The 19063-nt window shown below is 41.4% G+C and overlaps 1 protein-coding gene across 2 annotated transcripts in view; it reads left to right on the top strand.

The window, feature by feature from the left end:
• Positions 1-209: 209 nt before the first annotated feature.
• Positions 210-19063, top strand: part of map3k22 (mitogen-activated protein kinase kinase kinase 22) — a 47520-nt gene continuing 28666 nt past the window's right edge. Inside the window, exons 1-3 of one of the 2 annotated variants that reach the window (XM_015955137.3) lie at positions 263-409; positions 4582-4692; positions 18707-18790. In XM_015955137.3, coding sequence (XP_015810623.1) covers positions 18772-18790 — 19 coding nt within the window. In that variant the 5' untranslated portion in view covers positions 263-409; positions 4582-4692; positions 18707-18771. Of the gene's footprint in view, positions 410-4581; positions 4693-18706; positions 18791-19063 lie in introns of both variants that reach the window. The other variant, XM_015955136.3, reaches the window with a different exon arrangement.

The following is a 19063-nucleotide window of genomic DNA, read 5'->3' as shown; positions in this document are numbered from 1 at the left end:
ACGTTTTCTGCTGACATCAGAGGCGCAGCTTCCAGAGAAGAGCTGATTTCTTGTAGAGTGTTGAGACGAGCCGAGCGCAGGTCGGGAAAACTTTAACTCTGTATCCCACCGGGCCCGTCTGAGTCCCGTCTGCCCCGGTAACGCGGCCTCCTGCTCTGGATTATTATTATAAACAATAATATCTTTTTATTATCGATATGCAGCTTTGAGAAGAGGAGCTCTTTCTGCGTCTTCGTGTTATTTCTGCGCCCTTCTTTAGTGCTGAGGACAGTTTCCGGACTGCAGCTCTTTGTGTTTTGGGGATTATTTGCTCCGCATCTGTTGGGATTTATCTTTTCTACATAAACTTGTCACCGTTAGAGCCCCTGCAGCAGCCCCAGCCGTAACATGGGCACACTCAAACAACAAGGTATGGCTTCCTGCTTCTCCACATGAGTTGATGGCATTTTAATACTCTAATCTGTGGGATTAAAACACAGTTAGAGGTATTATCATGCGACATCATGTTTGCACTGACAGCAGCTTGTTTTACATGTGGGAACTGTCATTTGGAAGGCATTTAGTAATTCATAGGGAATCTGAAATCAGACAGACCCATAATCTCACTTTTTCTTTCTTTTTAGATTAAAAATTTCAAGCGGATAATCTGAGTCTGTTTCTTTATTGGTGCAGCTGTCTGGACATGGAAATGCTTTTGGAAAGTTGTGATCACCATCTTGAGTTTGCAGAGTTATTTATGTTCCGTTTTCCTCCTTTGCTGTCAGTCCTCCAAGACCTGCGTGAATCACAGTGGTCAGCTTAACTGCATCAAATAGGATGTTAGCATATGTCTCCTTACTTTTCCCAAAATAACTGGATTTGTGCTCAGTTCTGCCAAGTGAAAAGGCAGGGGTTCACTTATTTTTCAGTGTGTGTCAAATTGAATTAATCAGAATTTATGTTATAAAGTCAAAATGAAATATTCTCACAAATTGATATCTGCTATTAAGAGTGACGGATGAAATTTCTCAGCACTTTGTCATTCCTCAGAAACTGCCCCAAAGTAGGAAGTGACAAGTGGAAACCATCCTCACTGCGACCAGGAAGGGATCCTGCAGCAGATGCAGATCAAACTAGTTATTAATTGTGTTTCAGGTGTAAGTTTCACCAAATATTTGTAAATTAATCTAGGAGGAAAATGTCCTCCCAATCCAGTTGGATTTTTAATTTGTCATAAAATAACACAAAGAGACTTAATCACTTATTTCTAACACCAGTCTACTAAAATTTATTTTTATGCTTCCTTTAAAAACTTTGAGCCAGATTAGTTTGCAGGGACGTTATTGAATGACAGGTGTAATTGTTATCATGCTCAGGTGCACCACTGCTATGTAGAGCTCATGCCTTATAGGTTTATTGGTTTAAATCTCATTCCCAACAGATTTTTGGCAATTTTGACCAAAAATAGACAGGTTTTAACCTAAATAACCGCCTCAGTGGGTATCAGGCTAACCAACTGATGCGAGGGACTGATGCTGCGTCAGGATGCATCGCTCGTGTGAGATTCTGTTTTCTTTCTTTTCCCACTAGACACAAAGCAATCTGTAAAGTAAAACCAACACTCTCATTTAGCTGCGTTTGGATTGTTGACGTGTGTCCTCCCTGGAGTCAGTCGGTCTTTATCAGTGAAACAGCGGCGAGGTCCCTTCCCTTCCACTCCAGAAACTCACAGGAAGTAGTCTGGATTGAGCTGCTGTCTGCATGGCCTGTCTCATTATAGGACAATGCCCGAGACCTGCAAGGACAGCAAAAGAGTCCAGACAGTTTGTAAAATACTGCAACAAAAGCGTCATTGCTGCTTTGTGCCTGCAGCTGTTTGTGTATTTTTTTAAATGACTCAGAAACGGTGAAATCAGGCCAGTTTTAGTCAGTTTCGGGGAGGCTGAATTCCTCTGGAGGAGGAATTAGAACAGCTCTTTATGTCCCAGAGCTGAAAAGTTTTCTTGCCACAGCTGTTTTGTGAAAGTCTATGAGCTGCGTCTCTGCTTGGCTGCGTTTGGGTGGAGAAACACAATGAGTGAATGTGCGTGTAATAGCACGTCATCTCGCAATGGAAAAGACGGCTTACTTTACAGATTGCACAGATTCCTCTGAGTCGAGGGAGTATTGTGGTGCAGCGAGTACAGGTGTATGGTAGACAGCTGCAGGGAAACTCTTTTTATTTGGCTATTTTTAGGAACCCCTACATGGTTAATGATAATTGCAGATGAATCAAGATAGCATTGAGCTAATAGAGTTGTCAGTTTTACAAAAAAAAAAAAAAATCTTAGGGTCTCATTAGGACCACTGGATCCAGCTTGATTTTGTTCATATATGAAAACTCTTGTTTACGTTTGAATATGTGGCGTGGCTCAGAACAAAAACAAGGATCAATTCATGGCCAAGCACATGCTGTGGTGCTGTGGTGGTGCACTGGTGGAGTATTCCTGTACTGATGCGATCATGGGATTAAATCAAAATGCATGAATCCATTTACTTAAGTAGTTTTGTTTTTTAAACCTTGTGCTGTAAAAAATAATAGCTATTCATCCTTTTTCATCTTCATATCCGAGGTTTGGTCACGAGGGCAGGAGCCTAAGCAGAGAGGCCCAGATTTCCCTCTCTCCGGCCACTTGGACCAGCTTATTAGGGGGAATCCCAAGGTGTTCCATAGTCCCTCCATTGTGTCCTGGGTCTTCCCTTGGGCCTCCTAATAAAAGGACATTTATTGAGAAAGAAAGTCAGGATTTCCTCCATAACTTGTCTCAGTTTGACTTGAATCAACACAGGATTCTTGGCTTGATTAAACACAGGAAAACTAGACCTGGCCTGGCTTGAACGACTTGACTTGACTTTGACTTGGCTTGTCTGAATCAGCCTGTGGCCTGCATGAGGCAAAGAAATGATCTAGAACTGGAACTGTGGTTGCAGGAAGCTTATGTCAGGCACAGGTTAGCATGCTTTGGTGATCAAGGGCAAAGAGGCCAAAAACAGTCCAGGAAGTTCAATAATGACACCACGCAAAAGCAAATTTTCACCATCAACCAAGTCAACAACTCAAACCAAAAAACTTCCAAGCAGCTTTATACTTCATCTCCTGTTTGCAGGTGCTTATGTTGCAACTGTTTATTTTCATTTTTTTGCTATGGCCCTGTGATGGATTGGTAACCTGTTCAGGGTGTCCCATGTTTCTCGGCTGCTGACGATAGGCACCACCCCCCATGGCCCTACAGAAGTAAGCGGTTCAGATAATAGATGTATGATTGATTTTTTTTGCAACCTAACACGTTTGTAGTTATTCTAATGTTGTGGGCAGAGACTGCTTCCTCTTACTTTGGCTTCAGTTTTGACTTTCATGACTCTACCAGATCTACTCATTTACCTAGATGATTATTTCTATCCATGCAAAGTCAGACCTTTAATAAGTCCTTTATAAAATAAAGACATCTGTTTCCGTGGGGCGCCCAGTCGGCTCATGGATCCTCAGAGTGATTAAAAAAAGAGAACGGAGCTATAAAAGCTATATTCTTATCCTCTTTGCCTAAGCCCTGAATCGCACGTATGTTGAACTTCAGTTTTTAATAAAAGTAAATTATGTGTGTTTCGACTATGTCTGTCTCGTACTTTGAGAATTGTTAGCTTGTAAAAATTTGTAGATTAAACTACAAATCAGGCGTTGCATGTACGACATCACTGCAGAATCTCTTCACTCCCAGCATAGCTGCTACTTACCACATGGTAAGGTTTATAGTGGTTTTCTCCACATTTAATGTTCCTTCTTTTGTGCTGGAAGTATTTGAAGCTCACCAAACTTACAGCCATTTTCTTCTCTGTGTCTGTTTTGATGACATCAATATGGTGAGACATAGGGATGTAAGAAAATATCGATATGGCACTATATCGTGATATTTTTTCAAGAAATATTATATCAATATTCAAAAGCTGTGTATCGGAAATGTCGATATGGCAATATATCGTGATTTTTTTTCCTGCGATTATTACATCAATATTCAAAAGCCGTGTATCTAATCTTTGAAAGAATTTACATGCAAACATTTGTGTATTTTCTTTTCATTTTGTGCAATTCAATCGCCACCCGCTAGTTGGCAGCAGTGTGCAACGGGTTTTGTTTCCACCATTTAAAATGTAAATCCCTCCATCATGGGTCAGATACCTCATGTTAAACATGTTACGTATCAGTTTGGACAGTTTATTGAACATTCTTACAATAAATTCAGTAAAAAAATTGCTTGTAACATCTGACTGAATGTATTGCAATATATCGTGATATATCGTTTCGTCTCCCCTGTATCGTGATATGTATCGTATCGCCAGAATTTCAACAATACACATCCTGGTGAGACACATTTGTAGGTCTATACGTCATTTCACACAAAACCTAAAATTACTTTTGCCACTGTTTGAAAATAATAGTTTTCTTCACATCAAAATGTGTCTTTAAAATTCACGTCCTTCCTACGTGAAACCCATACACGTATCAAATGGGATTAGAAAATAGCTTTTATCGCCTCATTGACTTGCATTCCTTTTTTCTTTGTTCAGGGGACCGGTCCGGAAGTAGATGGGCATGACTTAGGCTCCCCATTTGGTTATTATAATATCTCCAAACAACTCTTATCCCAAAAATCTGCCTGCTCACAGCTGAAACCAAAGGTACGGTATGAATGGTCCACACAAGAAAAGTAAACATCCTTAGTTGAAATGAACGTTTTTGTCCGATGATAAGAGGAACTCCCTTGGTATGACTTGCATTGCATTCATTGCTCTTACCACTTAGCCCTCTGTGTTTTGAGGGGGTCTGATTCTTCTACTACAACATTTTGTTTGATGTCCTTACCTACTTCTACCATTTAGCCCCATAGCTGATCTTACTTATGTCTAGAAAGTTGGCCGAGTCTGTTTATGCAAAAGAAACAACACGAGGCTTCTGGAAGGGGTTTCCTTGTTTGTAGGAGAAATTTACCCCTTGCCCCTTTTGAATTTGACAAAAGTGCCTAGAGGTTGCACAAAAACCTTGAATTAAGGGTAACACCAACTGAGACTTAAATGTATGTGCTGTCAAAGAAGTCATTAAGGCTTTTTTGTTCCATTGTTCTCTTTCTCAACACTAACTCTAGTCAGGTAAAGCAAGGGGAGCCAAAGTTGAGATAAATGAGTGTTTAGGCTCCCGCATGGAGGCATGTATTCTCCCACTTGCACCTCACTAACAAAGCAAAGTCCACAAGTTTTACCCTGCTTATAATGACCTCATTAGGCTTATTAGCGAGTGAAAGGACACACTGTATTGTCTGACTTCCCAGAATAAACTCGAACAAACCTTCTGACTCATGCAAACGGGGCCACTGCTCAGTGAATAGGAATAGGTTGCCTATAGCCTTACTAATCACCCATCACTTCCTGTCTCATCAGTTCAAACTGGATGTTATGATGTCATACCGTAGTATAATGGCTAAAATGGTGGTTGTTAGTTTTATTTTTTTTGCTTTAGATGACTTTACATAAAGGCCAGCACTTATCAGTTTGAAGCTTGAGGAGTCGTACAAGCCACGGAAAAGAAGTTCAACGAGTCCAACAATTGGTTATGATAGAAATCTGATGTTTTCTGGCTCACAACTAGACAATACTTCAGATCTTTTGCTTGTCTTTTATAGGGCAACACTTACCGATGGCTGTAATTCCCCGATGATCATCTGTTTTGGCATTTGTTGGACAGTGGAAACCCTATGAGTCCTTTAGCACTTAGATCTTTACCTCTGAAATGTTGATTACTCTGGGACTCCACGAGAGTGATGTCATTGATGAGGTTACAGTGATTACGCCACCATGCAGCTGGAGAGCAGACCCAACATTTCTCCTCAAAAGGAGCGGGGGTTCCCTTAGAGACTAAGACCAACGTCACTCTATTTATGTGGCTAGAAAGTGATGTAAGAGAGCTGAAAGAGGTTAGTGTATTCTCACAAGTGTACGTGTTGACCCGCATGGTCTTGGCTCCAATCTCCTTTCAATCACTTCAACAAAACTAAAAGTGCAGAGTGGAGTGTGAAGAGTTTAGCTCTGCCTTTTGCTTGGCTTGTCTAAAAATCAACCCTCTTCTTTTTAAATGATTGCCTGTGACGAGGGAGAGAGAGCGGGCTCTGCCTGCGAAACGTTAGCCCGTTGGGTGATTTTATCACCATTTGACAGTGAAGTGGAGGAGTTTGCTGGTTTGTTTTAGTAAAGCAGACAGACTCATCTCTGAGGATGTGTAGCAGCAGCGCGTTGAGAGTGAGGGGCGATTTTTAGCTTTTGATCATCAACAAGCATAGCTGTCACATTTCCCACTTATGTGGAGAACTGGGCCGGTGATCAGTGGGTTCTCCTTGCCTGGCACCATGCTGGGCAGAGGGGCGAAGCAGATGGACCATCTGCTGACTTGCTGGCTGGTGTAGGACAGAGGCTTGTGTATGTGGCGTCGGCAGGCTGGACAGCATGGCGGCACATTGTTGGTGGACCACCTGTCATTTGGCTGTTCTTCATCTCTGTTGTGTTTAGTTAGCGTTAACGTAGATTTGCATAAAAATGTTGAGATGTCACTTAATACGCAGTAAACCTAAATTTTCTTTCTCCTTGCTTTTCTCTTATCACTGTGAAACTCTCACTCGTCATGTGCTTTAGCATTTTCGGTTGCTATCAAAATAAGCTGTGGGCCTTAAAGAGGCAATGTGTAGATTTCACCGTTAATCTCTGAAAATATCCATTGAATTGTTGAAAATTAATTAAATGATGCCCAGATGTTGAAACATATTGGCGGCTTTGTAACATACAGTAATCCCTCGCTACTTCGCGGTTCGTTCATCGCGGATTCGCTGCTTCGCGGATTTTTTCCTTTGGAGCATTTTTCAGGGGGAATTCGCAGATTCGCTGTATTTTTCACTGATTCGCGGTATTTTTCTATGCGAAATATCAAGAAATTCTTGTTTTTTTTTCATCAATTTCATCATAAAATGCACTTTTTGTAATAAAACTAAAAAAAAAAAACAAGTAAAAAAATTTTTTTCTTGAGTTTTACCCACAAAAAGAGAATGTGATCATACGATAATTCAATAGGGAGTATGGTTTCACAGACGCGGAAGTGATAGCGTCGGTGAAACGCCGGCTGATCTAGGAAACCCCCGAGCGTTCGAGCGTCAACGAAGTGACACGGAAATGCCGGGCTTTCCAGAAGTAAGTAAGATAACTTACTATGAGCTGATAGTTCGTTGGATTGATCGGTAGGTTGGAAACTGATCATGAATCTGAAGAAACAATGACTTGAGTGGTGAGCTGGAAAGGCGACTTCCGTTTATAGCCGCGGTTTGTGACGTAGATGCGACGTGGAGGGAATCCCCGCGAGGGGCATGCTGGGAGTCCCTACTTCGCGGATTTTCACCTATCGCGGCCAGGTCTGGAACGCATCTACCGCGATAAACGAGGGATTACTGTATAACCATAAAGGTCAGGTCTAAAATACATGGGAGCGGGTCTAAGTCCCTGGGTGACGCTATTTTAGACGTGATGTTTCCTTCTACGGAAGCCCGTGAAGACAAAACGCAATTACAGATTTGTAACAAATGGTTACAAAACCTTCAGCATTCATAAGTGTATTTTTATTTATTTATTTTTTTACATATTTACTTCTTCACTCATTGCCAGTGATGAAAGGGAGTCTGATGTGCTTGTCATTTTGCTGAAGGTTGCGCTCCCAGGGATTTTTGACCCTAATGGCCATCCGTTGGTAAGGTCTTACTCAAACATAAAAATACCGCCTGCTTGCAGTGATTTAGGTATGTACCACCCTCTATCACCTGGGAAAATACACATTGTCCCATTAAGGTAATTGGGGATCCATCTGGTTGCCAAAAACAATCTGCGGTGATATTTGTGTTAATATTGCATTAAGGATAAATTGTCCATGCTGCTCTATATAAGTGCCTACATGTTCCAAATGAGAAAAAACAGTCTTTCATGTCCTAAGACACTATTTTATTTTTATTGCATAAAATATACAGAAAATATATTATAAACCTGTTATTTTATAATCTGTAAATGCACTCTTGTCACATGGCACAGACAGGAAAGGTAGCAGCGGCCAAAATACAAACCCGTTCATTCTGAAAGTCATAGTAAATTGTAATAAACATGCAGGATGTTACAAAAATTCCAGATTTTTTAGATCATATCCACATTTAAATCAAAAATCCTTGTTTTTTCCCCACAGGAAATAGGATTTTTAATAAACAGTTCAACGACTCTGTCCTCATTTTCTTTCTTTTCTCTCTATCAACGTTTTCCACTTTGTGGCAATCATAGGGCTTGTTCTTTTAAAATCTGTATAAATTATTAATCTTTCAGTTTTTTATGTTTTGCATATTTTGTGGAGTTTTATTTGATTCATTGTGTACCTTTAAAGCTGTTATGGTAAATCTGCGACAAAGCTAGGTTTTGAATGCAAAACCTCTGCTGGAACCAAAAACCTGCGATGCCTGAGGAAACAAGATAGTGCTAAACACCAGTCGCCGTTTTCTACATTCAAACATCATTCGTTGTCCATGACTTCAAATGGTGTTTTTCTTCTTGGGACTCTAGTTGAAGTGGTAGCAGCTGGCTGTTTCTTTCTCTCTGATATTATTGAGAGAAGAACCTCTCACACCAGTGGTGTTCTGTTGCTAAATACATGTTTGTGTAATTATTGGAGAACCCAGGGAAGAGCAGCGGTTTAGCAAGACTAACAACTGGATGGCCCAATAGATGCTTTTGATCTGAAACATGGTATTGGTTGAGGTTTTTAGACAAATGCAAAAAAAAAAAAAAAAACACACTGTACTTTTTAAAAAAACTCCACAATATATATATTGCTATACCATGTTGGAAATTTGTTAAGAGGCATGAAAAAATATTTTAACCTCATTTGTTTTTGACCTTTTAGCTTTAATTTGTAATATATTTTCATGTGGTTTTTGCATAATGTTTAGCACTTCCCTTTTATTCTAGTAACCCTTTAAACTGTGTCATTAGTGTCCTCTACCATTAATGAGTCTCCAGTTAATGAGCGTTTGGTGCAGAGTAAAAATTAATCATCAAATATTAACACTTAAAGGGACCGTAAGGAAGTTTGAAGTTTTTATGCTCGCGATCGCCACTCAGTCCTAACGCGTAACTGCAGCTTCAAAAGTAAGCTCGTGCATGAGGTGTGCATGCTGTACGTGCACACTCCTTAACGAAAATAACAGCTTAGACAGTCCCGTGTGTGTGCGTGTGGCCCGGAGGACAGAGGACAGGAGAACACGCAGCTCCTACTGATGTGATTCCTCCCCGCCTCTTTATGGAGGTTTTTTCCTCCGTGGGTCCTTGGGTTCTTACCATGGTTAATAGTAGCCTTTCATCTGGTGTGGTTCCAAAATCTTGGAAACATGCTGTTGTTCAGCCACTACTTAAGAAGCCCAGTCTTGACCCCTCTACTGTCTAATTATAGGCCTATTTCAAAACTCCCATTCCTTTCAAAGGTTCTGGAAAAAGTGGTGTATTTGCAATTGACAGAGTTTTTGCATGCAAATGATATTTGTGAAAAATTCCAGTCAGGTTTTAAGAAGGCACATTGCACAGAGACTGCACTGCTCAGGGTCTTAAACGACTTTCTTTTAGCTACTGACTCTGGTGATTTTGTGGTTCTGGTACAGTTGGATTTGTCTGCTGCCTTTGACACCATGGATCACTGTCTCCTGATTTCACGGTTACAAGAGTTTGTTGGGATTAAAGGAGTTGCTTTGGACTGGTTTAAGTCCTATTTGGCTGAGAGGTCGTTTTGTGTATCATTAGGTGGCTTCACGTCATCTCGCTCGCCTCTCATATGCGGGGTTCCTCAAGGATCGGTGCTGGGCCCGTTGTTGTTCTCTCTTATTTGCTACCTCTGGGTTCCATTTTTACGAAACATGGATGTTCTTTTCATCTATATGCAGACGACACACAGGTTTATATTCCCATTAAACGTGGCCTACCCAATTCTTTAGATCCTCTTCTAAACTGCCTCGATGAGGTTCAAACCTGGATGTCTGCAAATTTTTTACATTTTAATAATGACAGACTGAGGTCATGCTTTTTAGTCCTAGTGTGTCCAGTGGCCCATGTTCTGCTGACCTTGGTCCACTAGCCCTATTTTTGAAACCTGTAGCGACCAGTCTGGGAGTCCATCTTAACAGTGATCTGCTTCTGGAAAAGCAAATCAGTGCCGTCACCAAAGCCAGTTTTTATCAGTTAAGGAGGATTGCCAAGGTTAAGCGTCTGCTCTCAAGTCATGATTATGAGACAGTGATTCACGCGTTTATTACATCACGCCTTGACTATTGCAACGCACTGTACCTTGGTCTTCCTCAGTCTCACCTCTCCCGTCTTCAAATGGTGCAAAATGCAGCAGCACGCCTATTGACGGGTTCGAGAAAGAGGGAGCGCATTACCCCAATTTTAGCTTCGCTGCACTGGCTGCCTGTCAATTTTAGGGTCCAGTACAAGGTTCTTTTATTGGCTTTTAAAGCTGTACATGGCCTTGATCCGTAGTATCTTTGTGAACTTTTAGTTACTCACTCCCCGTCTCGGTCACTGAGGTCAGCCGACCAGTTTCTCCTGGAGGTGCCGAGAAAAAAGAGAAAGCTCAGGGGCGCTAGAGCTTTCTTAGTAGCAGCTCCAAGGTTGTGGAATGCATTCCCAATTCAGATTAGGATGGTTTCGTCACTGTCGGGTTTTAAATCACTTTTAAAGACTCATCTGTTCTCATTTGCTTTTAATTCAGTTGATATGTTTGTTTTTATCATGTTTTTACTTTGTGATGAACTTTTTATCTTATTTTTAGAATTTTTAGGGAACTTCTGTTCTTTTTGGCTTGTTAAGCACTTTGGTCAGCTTTTATGCTGTTGTAAAGTGCTTTATAAATAAAGTTGACTTGACTTGACTAATTAATTAAATAATTTGGTTCTGTACCTTTCTCTTCAACACAGCCGACAAAGGTTTATGATGGGTCAGTCCTCCTGCATGCTCAGATCATTCCCTTCCCTTGCGTGAAAAATTGTTCCAAAATGAAAGTTGAACCCACAACTTTTTCATCCATGAATTCAATGCCTTTCGGCGAGTCTCAAATACAAATGTGGGCGTCTTATTACTGTAAAAAATATATCATTAATGTAAAAAAGAAACTCAAATTGACAAATTATGTTCACAACTGGAGTTGAACCCAGGTCTACAGCATGAGAGTAAGGCACCTTACTAGGTGAGCTAAAGCACCAATGATGTTCAAACTATCTGTAACTTTTATATCCCTGATGACAGCTGAAACATCGTCAATCCAAAGAACGGTTCGGAGCGAAAATGGCTATTTTGTTGCTAATTTGCAGGAAATATCTAGAAGAAAGTTCTACAGAAAGTAGCTAAGGGTCCTCCGAAATGTAGCTAGGTTTGTCACTAGGTGTTAGGAACAGCGACAAAGTCGCTGAGTTGGCACTGCCTCTCTCTCTGCTGCTAAAGCTACGGATAGCAAATGCTACGGGCGATGCCTGAGGTGAACGCGCATGAAGCAGCCTGCTCGACCCGAGCAGCTCTCTTTTTCTGTGATTTTACAGAAAAACACAGTAAAAATGCCAGGGCTCATTCTACAGGACCAGGGCATTGCAGGAGAATGTATGAAGAAGACATTTATTATTTCTATACATGTTTTGGCTGTCAAACTTCCTTACAGTCCCTTTAAATAACCAAAGAGAGGCATTTTTCTGCAGCGCTGCCACTGGCCGACATTAAACCTTGGCTCTCTCACTTGCTGTTACTCACAGTTGAGAAACTGTTGCTGTGTGTGTGTGTGTGTGTGTGTGTGTGTGTGTGTGTGTGTGTGTGTGTGTGTGTGTGTGTGTGTGTGTGTGTGTGTGTGTGTGTGTTGCAACAATCTGACAAACTGTTAGTTCAAAGCTGTTAAAACCAGATTGTAGGGCTGCAACAAACGATTATTTGGATAATCGATGAATCGGATGGGGTCTCGACACGATTAATCAATTAATCGGATTACATAGGGACATTTTTAAAAACTGCTAGGGAAACGTTATTTTTCTCCTTCCTTCACTTTATTAAACACAACATTAGAAAACAGTTCAATAGCAGAAAAACAACATGCCATCACCTAAATTGTCTTATAAGGTGTATAGACAGAGACCCTAAGCCACACCTATCTGTGACCTAAAATGCTTGGTCCAAGTTAAACAGCAATTCTCATCTGTTTTGTTTGATCTCATCTGTAGACATTTATTATAATTGGGGATGTCAAACAACTAATTTTTAAATGTAATTAAACATAGGCTGTGAATTTATCAAAATTAATCACTGTTTCCAAAAAGGACTGAAAAAATACCAAATAAAACAAAAGTAAATGAATGCCATCCTCCTTGTGATGATGCCATGGGCAACTGCCATAAAGTCACATCAAGAAATGCTGCTGATCATTCCAATGATCCCAAATAGACTCATATTAGGCCACATGAAAGCAACTGAACCCAAAAATATATTAACCAGTAAATAACTGCACTCTCACAACACGCCTACAGCAACAGTTAGGACTCCTCCCTCCCTTTTAAAAGCGTTTTCGCTTCTGAGGACATTGTGGTTGTAAAGCCACATGCTAGGAGCCTGGCCCCGGTGTGATCAACCAGTTTCTGCGGGAATGTGACGGCGGAACCGGTTCGCAGCAGCGCGAGTCCCCCCCCCCCGTTTATCTAATAGCGTCGCGCTTACGATTTTATAAACTTTTTTTAACGAGCTTAGGGCATGTCTAGCCTGTGTAATAATCCGGGGCTTGGGTGAATCACATTTGAAAAGTTTTTAACTTACCCGGACACCGAGCTCTCTCCTTCCTCGCTGATGATTCTGACATGCTTGCGTTTAAGACGCTGCATCATCACTGCAGCACTCCCGTGCCGTGCTAAGTCTGACCTACAAACGTTGCAGGTAACGAATGTCTTCGCCTGATTTAACTGAAAATGCTCCCAAACTTTAGAAGTTTTTACTTTTTTTGGGTCTCGCTGCTTCTGCCATGTTCGTCTTTCCAAACACCTGCCGGCTCTGTGGTCTGCGCTCAACGGCGGGCGGGAGGGGAGGGGGCTTTTGGGGGAGTTGTGCAACACAACAAATCGATGACGCAATTCGTTGCCAACGCTTTTAGTAATCGATTTTCATCGAATTTATCGATTCGTTGTTGCAGCCCTACCAGATTGGTTGGTTTAGGGACTTTTTAAAAAGTGAAATAAGATTTTTATCACAATCATTTGTTAGAATTAAAATTTTTGAAAAGATAATTCGTTCAATTCAATTCAGTTCAAAAATAGTTTATTAATCCCAGAGGGAACTTGATTGCTGTAGTAGCTCAGAATAATAATAATAATAATCAAGTCATCAAAGAGTTATTGTATATTACAATGGCTGTTGGCAGGAAGGATCTCCAGTAGCGGTCAGTGTTGCAGCGAAACTGAAGAGGCCTCTGACTGAAGACACTCTTCCGTTGTCGGACAGTCTTGTGAAGAGAATGCTCAGGGTTGTCCATAATTTTCTTGATTCTCTGGAGAATCCTTCTTTGCATTATCTCCTCCAGTGGTTCCACAGTCGTCCCCAGAACAGAACCAGCCTTTTTTATTAGGCTGTTGAGCTTTTCAGGTCCCTGTTTCTGATGCTGCTACCCCAACAGACGATGGCTGAAGAGATTACACTCTCAACAACAGACTTGTAGAAGATGTGCAGCATCTTGCTACAGACACTGAAGGACCTAAGCGTCCTCAAGAAGTGAAGTCTGCTGTGTCCCTTCTTGTAAACGGCTTGGCTGTTCTTTCTCCAGTCCAGTCTGTTGTCCAAGCAAACTCCAAGGTATTTGTATTCCTCAACCACCTCCACTGCAGAGTCATCTGAGTATTTCTGCAGATGACAGGTCTCTGATTTGTACTGGAAGTCTGAGGTGTACAGGGTGAAAAGGAATGGTGAGAGTACAGCCCCCTGTGGTGCTCCAATGTTACTGATCACCTGGTTTGATGTGCAGTTCTTCAGCCTCACAAACTGTGGTCTGTTTGTCAGGTCGTCTTTAATCCAGGCGATAGTTGAGGCCCCCACCTGTGTCTTCTGGAGTTTCTGGCAAAGTACATCAGGCTGGATTGTGTTAAATGCACTGGAGAAATCAAAGAACATGACCCTCACAGTGCTGCCTGCTTTGTCCAGATGACAGTGGGTTGGTTGAAGCAGCTGGATGATGGCATCTTCAACTCCAACTCCATAGTGATAAGCAAACTGCAGTGGGTCCTGATTTGTTCTAGTTTGCTTATTCAGGTGGACCAACAGGAGTCTCTCCAGGACCTTCATGATGTGGGATGTCAGGGCAACCGGTCTGTAGTTGTCATTGACTGATGGGCGAGTTTTCTTTGGAACTGGAACAAGGCAGGATGTCTTCCACAGGACTGGAACCTTCTCCTGGGCCAGGCTGAGGTTGAAGAGGTGTTGCAGAATCCCACAGAGCTGCTCTGCACAGGCCTTCAGTACTCTGGGGCTGACACCATCTGGACCTGCAGCCTTGTTCCTGTTCAGTCTCTCCAGCTGCCTCTTCACCTGACTTATAGAGACAGATAGGTGGGAGGGGGAGGTAAACGGGGCAGCTGCATCTCCTGTCTTGAAGACAGATTTATAGAACCAGAAGAGTCCATGACTGTATTAGAGGACAAAAGAGCTGGTGTGTGACAGGAAAATGTTGGATCAGAGAAGGATGGGATGTCTGATTGGCTGGGGACAGGCGAGAAGGATGCTGGGTTTGTTCCTGAACTAAACCTATTGAAGAACTTGTTCAGTTCATTGGCTGTATCCAGGCTGCCATCTGTGCAATCCTTCTTCTGCTTGAAGCCTGTGATCTTCTTCATCCCTGACCAGACATCTCTGATATTGTCCATCTGTAGTTTGTTCTCCAGCTTCTTCCTGTATACCTCCTTGCTGTCTCTGATCTTGATCTTCAGTTGCTTCTGTATACTCCTCAATAATTTCCTGTCTCCCTCCTTGAAGGCTTTTCCCCCCCTCATTTAGCAGATTCTTCAGTTCACTGGTGATCCAGGGTTTGTTACTAGCGAAGCATCTCACTGTTCTGGTGGGTATGATATTGTCCACACCGAAGTTTATATAGTCTGTGACACATCCAGTCATGGCATTGATGTCCTCTTCATATCCTTGGCAGAGAGTCATCCAATCTGTGGTCTCAAAACAACCCTGCAGGGCTTCTTCAGCATCCTGTGACCATTTTCTCCCAGCTTTTCTTGTCACAGGTTTCCTCTGAACAAGTGATTTGTATTCTGAGCAGAGTAAAACAAGATTGAGATCTGATTGTCCCAGAAGAGGTCTTGTTTTGGACATGTATGCATACTTTACATTTGCATAACACAAATCCAATGTCTTGTTTTCTCTGGTGGAGCAGCTGACAAACCGTTGAAATGTTGGAAGTGTAGCAGAGAGCGAGGCATGATTAAAATCACCAGAAATAGCCACAAATGCATTGGGGTGCTGGGTTTGTAGCTTAGCGACAATGGAACTGATGGTATCACATGCACTTTCAGCAATGGCTGAAGGTGGAATATAAACGGTTGCCAAGACAACACTGTTGAACTCTCTTGGTAAATAATATGGGCGACAACTTACTGCCAAGAGTTCAACATCTGGGCTGCAGAGACATTTCACTGAAACATGACCTGGATGGCACCATCTGTTGTTGACAAGCACTGTCACTCCACCTCCTTTTCTTTTCCCGCTGCTCTTCAGATCTCTGTCTGCTCGTACAGTTAGGAGTCCTGGCAGAGAGATGCGGAATCAGGGATATGGTCCTGCAGCCACATCTCAGTGAAACACATAACACTGCACTGCCGATACTCTGGCTGAGTCCTTGAAAGAGCTTGGAGTTCATCCATCTTGTTGGCCAGTGATCTCACATTGCCCATTATGATCGATGGAAGAGATGGTTTGAATTTCCTCTTTCTCTGTCTCCATTTTGCTCCCGCTCTTCACCCACACTTCTTGCGTTTTAGCTCATTTGGGACTTGTGGCTTCAGTTGAGGTATTATTTCAGCCTTTCCAACGTTAATCCGCCGCTCCCGATTGTAAACCAGCTTGTTGCCATGGTTACGCATTATAACAAATGCTCAAAAATTTTAAAAAGTGAAAAATAGCAGTAAAAATCCTCTAATCTTCACATCACCAGAAACAGACAAGTAAAATGTCCAAAAAGTACAGTTTCTCTTGAGAAACTAGAAGAAAAAATGTACAAAAAAAAGCAGAACTTACATATAGTCAACAGAGCTACTCCAACATGCAGCCACCCAGAGCAGCGCAGTTCCGGAATAGTTACTTAACAATGCGGCCACTCTATTTACCCATGTTAAAATAACTCCAAGGGAAAACAATAGATCTAACTAAAACTAGTTGCCTTGTCGCCTTGCATTGAGTAATGCTAATGTATCGTTACGGCTAATGTTACTGCTCCTTTTCACCAAAAGTGTGAGCGGTGTGTAACATAATAGAGGTGTTTTACCTGCGAGCTCCCTTCCAACTGGGAGAGTTTCAGATGCGAAACAGAGCAAACGTGTTCCACACAGCTGGTGACAAAATCACAGGAGAGTTGCAACACTGATTTTGCAACTTTACATGATGACAAGCAAGCAGAAAGATGGGTGCATATATCCACCAAGATCTGGTTTATTTTCAGTTCTGTTTACCTCGGCTACACGGTAAATGATGCACGTTTTTTTTTTACTAGAAGCCACCGGAAATCTGCTTGTGATTTTTATTTTGAAAGTTTCTAGATGTTTTACACTGCTTTCATGTTTGACTTCCTGTCTGGCCCGATCTGAACTGCGGCGTTTGACATGTTCTGAAAGCGTAGCACATAAAAAATGTATTTGAAACTTAACTTCGAGGACGCATCCAAAACGTGACACTTAACGGCCGGTGAAAAGGAACACATCCACTATAACGGCGGCTAATTGGCGTGACCATTTTGCATCTGGCAGGAAGGAGAGGTTAGTCCAGTGTATATCTCAAACTCACTACTGGGTAATTATAGGGTTTAAGCTTAAAAAGTTGTCACTAACTCAACAAATCCTTTTTATGATCATACACTAAAGCGATTAGGCTCAGACTGCGTCCCATTAAAAATGGTCCTGGCAGAAACAGTCTAAAACTTTGTAATAGAAAATTTTTTTTTAATCTCTCCGTTATGGCCTACCCTTGGATGAAGACGTCTTTTCAAATTTAGGAGACTATTTGAATACATTAGTTATAAAAAGGCATTGCTTCTTTTAAATAGACAATGTGTAGTTTTTGCTGTTAATCTCTGGACATATACATGAAAATGTTATGAAAATGAATTTAATGATGCCCAGTTGTTCAAAAATACTGGTGGCTTCGTATAACATATAACCATAAAAATCGGGTCTAAAATACATGGGAGTGGGTCTCATAGGCGACGCCATATTAGATGCCATGTTTTCTTCTACGGGAGCCCATGAAGACAAAACGCATTTACTGATTTGTAACAAGTGGTTACTAAACTTTCAACATTCATAAACAGTGATGTTTTACACATTTACCTTTTCACATGTAGTCAGTGATGAAAGGGAGTCGGATGTGCGTCATTTATCTGGAGGTTGCGCTCCCAGGGATTTTTGACCCTAATGGCCATTCACTGGTAAGGTCTTACACAAACAAAATATACTGCTTGCTTGTAATGATTTAGGTATGTGCTGCCCCCTGTTGCCAAGGAAAGTAGACTTTGTCACTTTAAAAAGGAAATGAAATAGTTATATTTTTTATTTGAAGTATTTGTTTACCAAGTTTTGTGGTGGCTAAGATTCCAACTTTGTTATTTTTTTGGTAGTATGACCTCATGTGCAGTCAATAATACTGTGCACCAAAACATCCTGAAACCATTTCTGTCCTACACATGTCCTTGTGACGGATCACAATCGCCAAATTGTGCAGCTGTAGTTTTTATTAATTTTTTTTACTTTTTAAATGTTTTTGGTTACGGTTCCTCGTTTTTATTCCTGCATTCAAAGAACAACCACGTTTCCTGCAGCATTTGCGTGAGCGAAACCTCCCACAGGATAAAACCGTCTTCTTTAATTAAGTCAATATTTTTTAACAGAGCAGCCAATTTTGAGGGAATTTTTTAAACTTCTGCATTTTTATTTTATTTCAATCAATCAAAAACTTCATGAAGCAAGTTAAAAAAAAGGACTATTATGGAACCTGATGGCTGCTTTTTCCTTAAGGAATAGGTTTAGTGAGCCCACCCACACCTGAATCACTTGCATTGTGGGATCTCAAACACTTCTCCAGTACCATTAAACCAGAGGAATGCTCTCCATGGAGGTTGTGTGTTTTTACTCGCAGAAGCATAAACCCATCTCAGGAGGGCAGAACGAATAAATAAATATTGGGAACACCAGTTGGGAAATAAAACCTTTGTTTTAACGCCACCACCTGCATCCTGTTTAGTCACTGTTTTTGTGAAATCATAGGAACATTATGTTAAGCGAAACTAAAGACGAAAACATGGATGTTGGAAAACTGTTTTGTAATTTATATTTTGTTCTTTTGTCACTTTCAGGGTGAAGTCTTCGTTTTCAGGCAGAAGTTGAGCTCCGCGCTCGAGTTCAACAGGGCCACTTCCTGATGATGACCGTAAACATGGGTGAGCAGAACTAAGTTTCTGCATGTGTGCACATACACAAAAGTGTGCACATACACAATAGTGTGCACATACACAAAGTGTGCACATACACAAAAGTGTGCACGCTTCCTCTGACAGGAATGGTGTAGAGAGAAAGAAGAAGGGTGTAAAAATACAAGCAGCTTTGAGATGGATTGATTTTTGAAAAATGACATTTTGGAAGATTTAGTGGTGGCTGTACTGAATGTCAGATCATTCTTCTCATAACAAATATGTTACAGGTCATTTGTTCTG

This window comes from Nothobranchius furzeri, chromosome 7 (assembly GCF_043380555.1).
Source record: "Nothobranchius furzeri strain GRZ-AD chromosome 7, NfurGRZ-RIMD1, whole genome shotgun sequence".
NCBI lineage: Eukaryota > Metazoa > Chordata > Actinopteri > Cyprinodontiformes > Nothobranchiidae > Nothobranchius > Nothobranchius furzeri.
This window is presented reverse-complemented; position numbering and strand designations above follow the sequence as displayed.